This window comes from Sarcophilus harrisii, chromosome 5, assembly GCF_902635505.1.
Source record: "Sarcophilus harrisii chromosome 5, mSarHar1.11, whole genome shotgun sequence".
NCBI lineage: Eukaryota > Metazoa > Chordata > Mammalia > Dasyuromorphia > Dasyuridae > Sarcophilus > Sarcophilus harrisii.
Window position 1 is genome coordinate 212,519,547 of NC_045430.1, and position 12,612 is coordinate 212,532,158.

A 12,612-nucleotide genomic window follows, 5' to 3' on the forward strand; every position below is an offset into this window, starting at 1 on the left:
TACTTTTCTAAGCTTCAATTACCTTCTGTGAAATGAGGATAATAGTACTTTGTAGATTCGTAGATTCAGAACTTTAAGCAACTTTTAAGCAACCTTATAAATCCTTACCTACTTACCACAGAGTTGTTATAAACTTAAAGCCCAAGAATAATAGACATAAGGTTTGGGTGGGGATGGAGATTAAAGAGAGTAGTTAGGGTGAAGAATATTTTTAATTCACATAAAGTGTTTTTGTAGCTATGTACTCTTACTTCATCAAACTTTTTAAGTCCCAGCATATTTAATTTTGGATCCCACATCCCACTGAAGGATTCAGTCCTAGCAGATGACCTTTTTTTTTTTTTTTTTTTTTTTTTTTTTTTAGTGAGATATGAGGGTTAAGGTCCTCAACTGAGAGAGTGACTGATGGGGAGGGGATACCAGGGAAACTTCAAGTGAGATTTAGGTCAGGTGCCAAGATGAGTAAATAGTGAATTGATTGGGGAGGAATAAGATGATTTCCTTGCTGTAGTGAGGGTTCGTTGAGATTAAATAGCATAAAATTGTAGTGAATCTAGTTATATCCAGTTAGGTTGGCATGGTTCATGATTTCCTCCAATCCTATTCAGCAGCAGGAAGGGGGGAAGTCAAGGTTGACAGTGGAGTTGAGTTAATCTAGGCTTGAAGGTTGACAACAGTACAAGGAGGTAAGGGATTCAAGAATAAAGAATAACATAGAATGAACTTAAAAATTGATGTGGCGGGGATGGATATGGACTTTAAAAGCCACCAATTAACATTATCTATGTTTTATTCTTGGATAGTGAGGCAATGCAATGGATAGATTGCCCTCCTGCTTAGCCTGAAGTAAAAAAGATACTCATTTTCCTGAGTTCAGGTGTGACTTCAGAGTCTTGAGTTGTGTAACCTTTAACTAACTGGGCAAGTCCTCGATTCTATTTGTCTCAGTTCCTAATTTATAAAATGAGGCCCAGAAGGAAATAGTAAACACTCCATTATCTTTGCCAAATCCCCCAACACAGGCTCAGCAAGAGTCGGACATAAACTACTTGAAAGACAAAAACAAAGGTCATATATGTTTATTTATTTTGTTAAACATTTCTGGATTACTTTTATTAGTCCCCCCCCCCCCCCCCCAAGGCAATTAGGGTTAAGTGACTTGCTCAGAGTCACACATCTAATAAATGTCAAGTGTCTGAAGTGAGATTAGAACTCTGGTCTTCCTGACTCCAGGGCCAGGATTAGCTATTCACCCAATTACATCTTCCTCTTATGTGAGTTTGGCATGTTGGGAAGGAATTCATTTGGTTCATTAAAGGACTGAGGCAGGGAGAAGAGTTTAAAAGTAATAATATGGAGGAAAATTGGCAGGATATTGGGGAGGATAAAGAAGTTAAGGGTTGTAAAAGCAGGGGGAGATGAAATGAGAAATTATGGGAAGACGAGAGATTATCAGAACACCGAAGTTGGAACACTTAAGTGATTGCAAGTTCAGGGATACGACAGTCTGTGTAGTTGAGGTAGAGGAAGAGGGTACTGACATACTAAGAGGTTCATATATTTGAGGGAAGGAGAAATGGAAGGAAATAAGCATTTATTTAACACCTGTTGTGTGGCAAGCAACATGCTAAGCACTGTTTACACAGACCTCATTTTAATCCTTGCTATAATTTTGCATGGTATTGTTGTTTAGTTGTTTCATTTGGGTCATATTCTTTGTGACTCCATTTGGGGTTTTCTTGCCAGAGTGGTCTGCCATCTCCTACTCCAGCTCATTATACAGATAAGGAAAACTGAAGCCAACAGGGTTAAATGACTTGCCCAGGGTCATACAGCTAGGAAGTATATGAGGCCACATTTGAACTCTGGTCTTTCTGACCCCAGGGGTGGTGCTGTATATCCATTGTGCCAACTATTTAACTTTACATGGTAGATGCCGCTATTATCCTTATTTTACATTTGAGGAAACTGAAACAAACAGATTAAGGAACTTGCCCAGTCACACAGTTAAGTTCTTCAAGTGGAATTTGAACTAAAATCTTTCAGATTCCAGGCTCCTCCCCCCCCCCCCCACACACACACACTATCCACTGTGCCATCACTGATCTCTAGATATTATAATAAAAAAGGAAAGAAATAAGCACTTACAATGAGCCATGTACTCTTCTTCATTTCAGGTCCAGCTCTCAAGCCATTACATAGAATTAGTAATTTATGTTTGAAGTCTTCTAATTTGTGGTCAGATATTGGAATGGAGAGAAAGACTCTGAAATAGGAAGAAAGATGTATTGGGTTCTTTCAGCTCTCATGTTCTTTGATCTCTGATTCATTATATTGTCAAGGAGGTAGCTGAAACTTTTCTTTAACACAATTAATACAGTCTGTCAGTTGTTCTCTACTGGCATTGCTTTTGAGAACTCATGGTTACCAAGATAATATAGTAAGGCATCAAAGTAGGCCTTGTGGGAGTCCAAGTTCACATTGAACCATTAATGCTTATTCTTTGGGGTTAGTCATTCCACTAATTCTAACTTTACCTAAGTTTGTAGTATTGTTTAGATCTCATGTCTCAGTCTTTTCCTTTCTTTTTTCCTTTGTTCTAAAAAGCATTATATTGATATCTTTTGTCTTTGCATCATATTCCTTTTTGCAGAATGAATAAAACCCTCCCACTCTGCTCTTCCAATATTGAAATCTTTTGTAACAGAAACAATTAAGCAAAAATATTTGATACAATGATAGCATCTGACAGTTTATGGAACATTTTGCTCTGATAGTCTCCCAACTTTCTAGAACTTCCTTGTTTTTTGTTTTAATTTATTTTTTTCTGATTTAACATCAGAAAAAGAGATCATTTTCATTTATAAAGTAGAACAGAAAGAAATACATCATACTGTGGATCTCCTATAAAATCTCTGATCTCAGCTTGCTTTTTTTAAAAGCCTGTTTTATTTTGAACTTAAATATCAAAAAAGGAGAAATTTTATATACAAATTATATACAAATTTATATACAAAAGAGAAAATTGTATATGAAATTGTAAATTTCTATTCTGTGCTGTGTTTTATTATGATAAAAATCATTTTCAAAACTGTCCCGCTTATTTGTATTTTCTTCCGAACTTCCTTCTCTTTTTATGCATTGAAGAAAAAGTTTCAGTGGTTCTCCATGTTTTCATTTTCTCATGATTTTTTTTTTTTTGGGGGGGGGGGGGGGGTGGGAGGGTGGAGTGGGTGGAGTGGGTGGGGAGGCATCTTTATTGCTTCTTACCTCCAGCAGATCTTCATCCCCATTTAAAAACCGGAGAGGTAGTCAAAATTAATGCTTTTGACAATTAAGGCCCCCATGGAGGAGCTGTGTCTACAAAGAAGCTCTCCTTCTATGTTTTTATTCTATCACCTCTCTTATCTTTGGCCTTCTGGTGGTTGTTGGCCTTGATCAGATATCTTAAATATTTTAAAGTTTTTCCTCTATACTGTTGTCATCACACAGGTTGTTTTCTTGGTTCTGCTTATTTTACCCTACTTTGGTTCCTATTTTCCCTGGATTCTATGAAATATTCTTTTTCATCATTTCTTATGCTACAGTCATATTTCAATATATTGAGATAGTACTGTTTTTTGGGGTTTTTTTTATTATAGCTTTTTATTTACAAGATATATGCATGGGTAATTTTTCAGCATTGACCCTTGCAAAACCTTCTGTTCCAACTTTTTCCCTCCTTCCCCCTACCCTGTCCCCCAGATGGCAGGTAGACCAATACCTGTTAAATATGTTAAAGTATATGTTAAATACAATAGATGTATACATATCCATACAGTTATTTTGCTGCACAAGAAGAATTGGACTTTGAAATAATGTAAAATTAACCTGAGAAGGAAATAAAAAATGCAAGCAGACAAAAACAGAGGGATTGGAAATGCTATGTTTTGGTTCACACTCATTTCCCATAGTTCTTTCGCTGGGTATAGCTGGTTCTATTCATTTTTGAACAAGTGGAATTGATTTGGTTCATCTCATTGTTGAAGAGGGCCACGTCCATCAGAATTGATCATCATATAGTATTGTTGTTGAAATATATAATGATCTCCTGGTCCTGCTCATTTCACTCAGCATCAGTTCATGCAAGTCTCTCCAGACCTATCTGAAATCCTCCTGCTAGTCATTTTTTACAGAACAATAATATTCCATAACATTCATATACCACAATTTATTCCACTATTCTCCAATTGATGGGCATCCATTCAATTTCCAGTTTCTGGCCACTACAAAGAGGGCTGCCACAAACATTTTTGAATATACAGGTCTCTTTCCCTTCTTTAAGATCTCTTTGGGATATAAGCCCAGTAATATCACTGTTGGATCAAAGGGTATACACAGTTAGATAACTTTTTGAGTATAGTTCCAAATTGCTCTTCAGAATGGCTGGATGTACTCACAATTCCACCAACAATGTATCGGTGTCCCAGTTTTCCCACATTCCCTTCTGCATTCAACATTATCTTTTCTTGATATCCTAGCCAATCTGAGAGGAGGGATACCACTGTTTACTTTAACCATTCCCTAATTGATGGACATCTACTTTCCTTCTAGTTCTTTACTATCCCAAAAGTGCCTTTATAAATGTTAGGGCAAATATGATTCCTTTCACTCTGTCTTTTATCTTCTTGGGGTTTGTGCCTAGCATAAGTACTACTTTACTAGATATCCTCTCATCTTACAAGACCTGTTCTCTTAGTTATGTCATATTTCTTTGGAAACAAACTATTGCTTTCTCCTTAGATAATCTCATTAATTTCCCCTTTTTTGAGGAGTCAAACAGAAGTTAAAGCTTAAAACTGGACAGACTTTTGGAATACCCAGTGTGTGCTACTTCAAAGTTTCAGTGGCTTTCTATCTTTTCTTCTTTGGGTTTCAATTTGCTTTTCTCTGTCCCCTGATGTGAAACTGGAAGTCACTTCTTAAATTATCAGTGCTGCCCTTCTGTTGTTTGGTTTTATTTATTTTTATTTTTTTGCTGAGACAATTGGGGTTAAGTGACTTGCCCAGGGTCACACAGCTGGGAAGTGTTAAGTGTCTGAGGTCAAATTTGAACTCAGGTCCTCCTGACTTCAGGGCTGGTATTCTATCCACTAATTTTGTTTTGTTTTTAAGAAAAACTTTATTCTATCACATACATTGAGGTGTGAAAAGGCTTCCTGAGATTCCACCTTCTCTACTAGGAGAGAGAACAGACTGAGCAAAGATCACAATCATTTGGTCTTATCAAAAAGAAAACCATTGTACCTCTGTGCTGGTCATGTAACCCTACAATTATATTTGATTTAATTTTGCAATTTTATAGTTTAGTGTTATTTAATCTTTTCCTACTTTCAGTGTTTGTAACATCAGTATCATCTTGATGGTTAACTATTACTTCAGAGTTATTAGGAGATAAATGTGATGAGATAATTGGGAATAATTATCTCTTTTCCCCCTAAACCTCCAGATCAAGTTCTGTTCATTGGCCTTTTTTTGTGTTGATTTTTTAGAAATGGAAAGGGGCCTTAAAAATGATCTTTTCCAAACTCTTCATTTTACATATGAGAAAATGGACCACTTACTCAAGATAAAGATTTGAATTCATGTCTTCTGACTCTATCCAGACTTACTTATCTTACCACATTATTTTCCCAATTGGTTGAATACCTTTATAACCAAGTAATGTTAATTCTCATAGACTAAATTGTTGGTATAAAATTAGATAACTGTTTAATCTATTTACACCATTTAATATAATATCTACAACTACTTGAATATTTCAGAAATTCCATGATTTCATAAATAGTTACTCCTATTGAAATCAATTGTGACCTCTAATTATGTTAGGTTGAGTTGCTCCAGGGCCATAAAAATTCATGACTTGGTTGCTCACCTTTTTGTGAGGGTCCTGTTGTGGATTTATGACTGCTTAGCATTTGGAAAAGTTTAGAAGCATCTGAGGAATGAAAATAGGATATAGGTCTCTACGTAGATAATTCTGACCCTTACAATACATTTTTGTTGGGCTTAGTTCATTCTTTACCTTATTTTTTTTTCTTTTTTGTTCTTTTTGATTATTTCTTTTTTTGAAAGTAATTTGTTGATGTCCTTTTCTTCTTTTTTAATACCATTTTCACTTCTCAGTTACTCTTCTATCATAAATTATTTCTTAATACGTTTTTATGTGTGTATATGTATAATGTGGCTTCTTTGTAAGAAGAGTTATAATATATATTTAAAATTATTTTGGAATAGTCTCTTTTAGTAATTTAATTTTTATTAGGGCTTAAATTTGGTAGGCATCAGTTTAGAGCAGGGGTCCTCAAACTTTTTAAATAGGGGGCCAGTTCACTGTCCCTCAGACTGTTGGAAGGCCAGACTATAGTAAAAACAAAAACTTTGTTTTGTAGGCCTTTAAATAAAGAAACTTCATAGCCCTGGGTGAGGGGGATAATCGTCCTCAGCTGCCGCATCTGGCTCGCAGCTGTAGTTTGAGGACCCCTAGAGAGGATCTTTGCTTTTTTTTTTTGTTTGTTTGTTTTGTTTACAAAGCTGGTGCTCTGCATTTTTTTCTAGTTAGTTACTGTTATAAAACAATTATTTATTCATATAGTAATTTAAATGCAACTTTTCAGGATCATAGGATCATAGCTTTAGAGCTGACAGAAACTTTAGATATTATCAATATTCAATCTTATTGTAAGACTATAGAGTTAGAACTCGAAAGGATTTGAGAGGTCATCTAGAGCAACCACTTCATTTTTTAGATGAGAAACTGAGACTCATGAGTTTAATTATTACTCTAAAGATAATTCTTAACATCTTTATGTCTAGCCCTAACCTCTCTTCTGAGCACCTGCCCCTTCCCCAGCCATTCCACTTAGTGTCTTCTCTCTGATTGTCTCTTCCATTTCCATTATAACTTTTTTTTTGGTGGGGGTGAGGGGGAATGTATATCATTGTTTACATATTTTCTTCATTAGAAGATAAATTCTTTGGTAGGTGAGCATCATGCTTTTGCTTTTCTTTCTCTCCCTACTGTTAATTTGGTTGTCACTTTATAGATCTTGATTTTGGACACTAATTTAATTTTAATTTTTTTTATTATTTTTTTTTTTTTTTGACTATTGCTAGGGTCACAGAAGAATGGTGTGCTGCTCAGCGTGGAGCGAAGATCATCCAATATGCAATCTGTTTACTTGTGGGTTTGATCGCCAGGCCATTGGCTGGAACATCAACATCCCTGCCTTGCTGCAAGAAAAATAAGATCTGTTTATTCTCCACAATTTTTTTTTTTGCCATAGACTTTTAACTCATGCAGATATTTCTGCATATTGGTCTGCCATTATTGTGAGAATTTAACCCTAAAAAAGGGGCTTTGTAAATGTTGTTTCCACATTGTGCCCAGTTTGCATGAAATGAACCGAAAATGTGTGATCATTTTTTCTTTCCCTGATTAAGACCTTGTATATGACTTTTTACATACTGGCATCCTTTGATTATTAGAAATGAAGTTCACTTGCCATTGAGCACATAAAATGCTCATGAATTATTCCACATTTGATGCATAAACAGTAGGGCATTACATTTCTGTGAATTCAGTGTCAATGTGAAATCCATATACTCATTGTGATATAGATAGCAGTCTCTTGCATTTTACAGAAAAATCATAAATACCTACCATGTTTTGAAAAGATTGAAGGCCTGAATTTGAGTTGGTGAATTTCACTGGTAGTCACACATTTCATATTTACTTCTTTCATGAAGTTTTGACATGTAGTGCTTCGGTGTAATACAATTTCAATGCTAATTTTGAGTATAATTCTCTAAGAATAGCATAGGTTTGAGAAGTAAAAGTTTAGCAGCTTCTAGTATGTATAGAATGTTGATCCACAACATTCAGAGGAAGTTTCTTTTTAAAAAGAAGTGTTTTCTGCCCTATTAATATTAAATCATTTCAATTTCATAAGGTCTTGCACTAGCAAATTCCAAAATAAGAATTCTAATCACTGAAATATGTTGAAGCAAAATTTAAAGCACTTTAGTTTATAGCTATGGTTATAAACAGTTTATAGAAGTTTCAGATGACTCATCCAATGACTGTGACTTGACCTTTGTGAGAAGGATTTCCTACTTTTAGGTGACCTACCTGAAAACAAAATCTTTTTTATGTTCTACACGTTCAGTTTGCATTTTATAAATAGGTCCACTTCCCTGGTGGCATTTGAGAGCCAGCATTGCGACTACATGAGTACTACCTCACAAATGAATGTTATGAACTTTGAATCTCACTGTGGCCTAGTTAAAGCACTTTTGGTTTATAGCTGGAATATTGAATTAAAATCATAAGGGAAGAAGACAATCACACCAAAAAATTGAATACAAACAATTTGCTATTGATTTCATAAGGTTATAACACAAGAAATATTTGTATGTTTGGAAGATTCTTTTATTTTCTCATACGCGTAGCTGGGACTAGCGCTATTGTAATACCTTACCATATTGTAGAATGAATGATCCTTTTATTCTCTTGACTTCTCTGAGATCAGAATGTTGTACTAAAATTTGTAAGTATTATTTTTTATTGACTTTCAGTCTTGCTTAAAAGACATCTTAGTGCACTGCCCCTCACATTTGGATGGCCATTTTTCTTTTTATTCATGGTTTTCTCCCTTATTTTTAGATGATGTGGGAGGATGGTATACAGCTAATTGGAAATAGGAAACTATTTGGAAGAGTTTATTATGAGTGAAAAGAAATAGAACAGAAGCTGAGTTTACAGTTAGATCCTTGTGCATTTAGAATAATTTTGCAGAGTCTTATTAACTTATTTGGGTGTTCAAGAGGAGGAAGAAAGACTAAAAAGAGGGAACTCCTAAAAAGAATGAGTTAAAAGTTAAAGTGACAAAAGAATAATATTATATAGAGCTGGGAATTTTCGATGAAGTGATAAGAAATAAACAAACATATTACAGTAAATTTTTCTTTGAAACTCAGAAGGCTTGATGTATTTTCAAATTTGGTATTTTTATTAGCTCAAATACAGTATGGGAAATCTAGAGTTAGTTGCCACTATAGTAAATAAAAGCGTTCCAGGTTTTAGTTACTGCTTTCTGAATATTTTGCTATAATGCCTTGATTCTGTTGAGGTATTTGCTATGAGTTATTTTTACCCTGTCATGCTTTAACTTTTGGAAAATTGATATTCAGAATATAATTTCCTGTCCCCTTTATTGTATATTCAAAGGCCTGAGTATTAACTTGCTCTTGAATGCTAGATTACAGAGATAGTAATTAACTTGATTTCTTTTAATTTGGAAATTCAGATAATTTGAAATCATTGCTGGAAATATAAATATATGCATTTTTACATATGCATATATATTATACATTTACATATATCCACACACACACAAATAACTGATTCAACATTTTAAAACCAAGTTCTAGCCTGTTTTTGCTTAATGTTTTTGAAGCCTTTAGAATATGACTTGAAGGTCATTCAGATCTATGCAGACTAGTATACATCACTGCCAGTGGCTGCTTACTTTTATCACAAACTAGAGGGACCAACCTCTTGACACCAGAAATGAGTGCACACACTCATTTTCAGTGGGAGTAAAGTAATTCCCAAGGTGCTAGAGCTGAGTTCTCAGCAGCAGGCTAATATTTACTCCATTAATTACTATATCATCTTTTAACTTGATTTTACATATTATCTATTTGTGACCATAAATGTTATTTCCAGCAAGTCAGGTAGGCAATTGGTGATAGTGAATTTTTGGTGGTTTGAAGTGAAGTCATGTTTCTAGCCACTCATAGTACCATTTAACTAGTATTTGAAGAGGGAACCATTTCATGCTGAATGCAGACATGTCCAGAATTTCATTTAATAATGGAGGAAAATGTGTTAAGGAAAAATAGATGTTGGTGCAGAATTTCACAGGAGATCCATTGTTGTGCAAGACAGTGGTCTTATGTGGCTTTCTTTTTCTCTACCAGTGCACATCCCTTTTTTACAGATTCAAAATCTGTACATATTTTGGAATCTGATGTTTTTAAAACATTTGCTGCCTAAAATCTGTGAATACAAATTTCTTTTGGAAGAAATATGTATTTGTAAGTGTTGTATGGATCTACTTGTTTTTTTATTTACTTTTACTGTGCTGATTGTTTTTTTTTAAGTGTTTAGTGTCTTCATTGAAATTTGAAATTCATTAAAACATCCATGTTCTGTGATTACTGTTTTTGAAGTTATATATGAATCTCACATATTTTTTTTACAACATTCCATATGTGTTTTAAATAGTTTTGTACTGGTCAAATAATAGTTTCAGAAAGTGTTTTTTTAATCTGGTATAGAATTTTTTCACAGCTTTGAAATGATAACCAGTTAGATAAAGGTTATTACTGCCAGTTGAAAATTTTAAAATTTTATAATAGGAAAAAATCAAGTTCCCTTTCTTGTGCACTTAATGAATACCAAAATAAATAAATACAAAATTTTAATTTTTTTTTCCCCCACTAAAAACAGTCCTGTTAAAAAGAACACTTGGGCAAAGCAATTAGCAATTGTTTTCCTCTAGAGGTCACTAAAATATCAGAAAATATTCCATTCTTATTCCAATTTGAAAGTAAAATATTTTTTATAGTTGGAAAAAAAAAGGGATACTATTTACTGTTGGAAAATGTAAATCAAGATTGACAAATAGCTCTTAGTACATTATTATATTCTCATACAAATAAAACATTATAGTGGTTATAGAAACCTCCAGGAGTTTTCAAATATGACCTGATATTGTCTCAGTCATTAATAGCTTCTTTTTCACAATCGTCTAGTTTATGCTTAAGATAGAGAAACACTGCAGAAACTATGCATTGTATTTTAAAGATCCTAGGCATTTTTCTGCCATCTTTCATGATTCTTTACTAACCTTACTTATAACTGCACTTTTCAGTATATCCAGTTTGGTCTCCTTAAGTCCTGGTCCCAGTGGTAATTGTTATTGTTGGGAAATAGTAGACTGACCAAGAAAAACAGTAAGATGCTTCTTCTAATCCTAATGTCCTAGTCACACAGGGGTCCTCAAACTATGGCCTGCGGGCCAGATGTGGCAGCTGAGGACGATTATCCTCCTCACCCAGGGCTTTGAAGTTTATTTAAAGGCCCACAAAACAAAGTTTTTGTTTTACTATAGTCCGGCCCTCCAACAGTCTGAGGGACAGTGAACTGACCCTCTGTTTAAAAAGTTTGAGGACCCCTGTCCTAGTGGATATAGACTAAATGGTCTGCGGGATAAGGCTTTGTGGCTGGCTAGATACAAAGGAATCGAAGTGGAAATTGATTCATATTAAATTTTGTCTACTAGAAGATTATGGTCCAGTTAGTACACATAACTTGCCATCTGCCCTTCTGCTGCTACAAGGAATAGCTACTTAACCCTGATGTTCAGAGATCCTCTGCCTCCCATCCCCACCTCAGGGAAATTAATCCATTCAGCCTGGCAACTTTACTACTTACCAGGGAACAGTTATCTGAATCAGAGTGAGTGCCTTGCCACTACATGTTTACTGCCATCAACTTTTCCCTCTGACCCCTTTTCAAAACTATTAATAATCAAATCATACAGATATTTCCATTGCTAAAGCAGACAAAGTATTTAGACTGCCCTATGACTCTAACTCACATAGCCTTGTGATTTGGTCAAAGTTCTCAACTCACTGATATGTTGTATTTCTAATATTGCACTAATACAATATTCATTTTTATTAAGTGCTAATTATGTGCCAGGTCATGAAGATTTGGATGTGACTGAAAAATGGCTGAACAACATGTGCTAGACTGTGTACTACACTGGCTATATAAAGAAAGACCAAAGATAGTCCCTGCCCTCAAAGAACTTACCGTTAATAGAGGAAGACAGCATGCAAAAGGAAGCAAAGACCTGAAAGGAGATAAGAATCTCTTCGAGACAAAATATCAACTCTACCTTGGTAACTTCACTCTGAGCAGGGTAAGAAAACACTGACTGTGATCTGGATCAGAGAGGCTCTTCCCTTGCTGCCTGGGTCTGACTGGTTTTCCCTCATGAAAGATCTGTGGCGCTTAGATCTGTGTGTTTTGACTGGGTAGTGTCATAAAGAGCAATCGTATTCCCTTTGAGGTGGAAGAGCGCTTCTCCAGATGGCCACAGCTCAGTAGAGAGGAGAATCCCAGCAAGAGATGACAGTAGCTTTGTAGAGAAGGATCAAGGTGAAGCTGGGACAAGAGCAGTCACTTGTTCCTATGGGAGAGGAACAGAAAGATGCCATTGCCCAGAGACAGCCATGTGAAGCATTCGGGCTGGCCTGCAGCTCTAGCACAGTCAGCCACCTAAGGAGTATTTCTCCTCCTACCAGTGGTGTGGGAATCGGGGATGTGACACATCTATATATGGGGAAGTCTTCCCTTGTTACTTCCTTTGCTGTTTTATACTCATTAAAGTCTTTTTGCTGTTTGATTTTTGGTTTCCAGTGTGTTGATAGAAAATGTACTGACTGGTGATTTGAGCTATGCTCGCATGACTTTTTACTTGAAATACTTGAAGAATA

At 35.2% G+C, this 12,612-nt stretch overlaps 1 protein-coding gene across 3 annotated transcripts in view; it reads left to right on the forward strand.

Moving 5' to 3' along the window:
• WDR37 (WD repeat domain 37) overlaps window positions 1-10,719 on the forward strand; it is a 106,062-nt gene extending 95,343 nt beyond the window's left edge. For 2 of the 3 annotated variants that reach the window (XM_031939613.1, XM_031939612.1), the window contains one exon: window positions 7,156-10,719. In XM_031939613.1, coding sequence (XP_031795473.1) covers window positions 7,156-7,287 — 132 coding nt within the window. In that variant the 3' untranslated portion in view covers window positions 7,288-10,719. The remainder of the gene's footprint in view (window positions 1-7,155) is intronic. The other variant, XM_031939611.1, reaches the window with a different exon arrangement.
• Window positions 10,720-12,612: the final 1,893 nt, after the last annotated feature.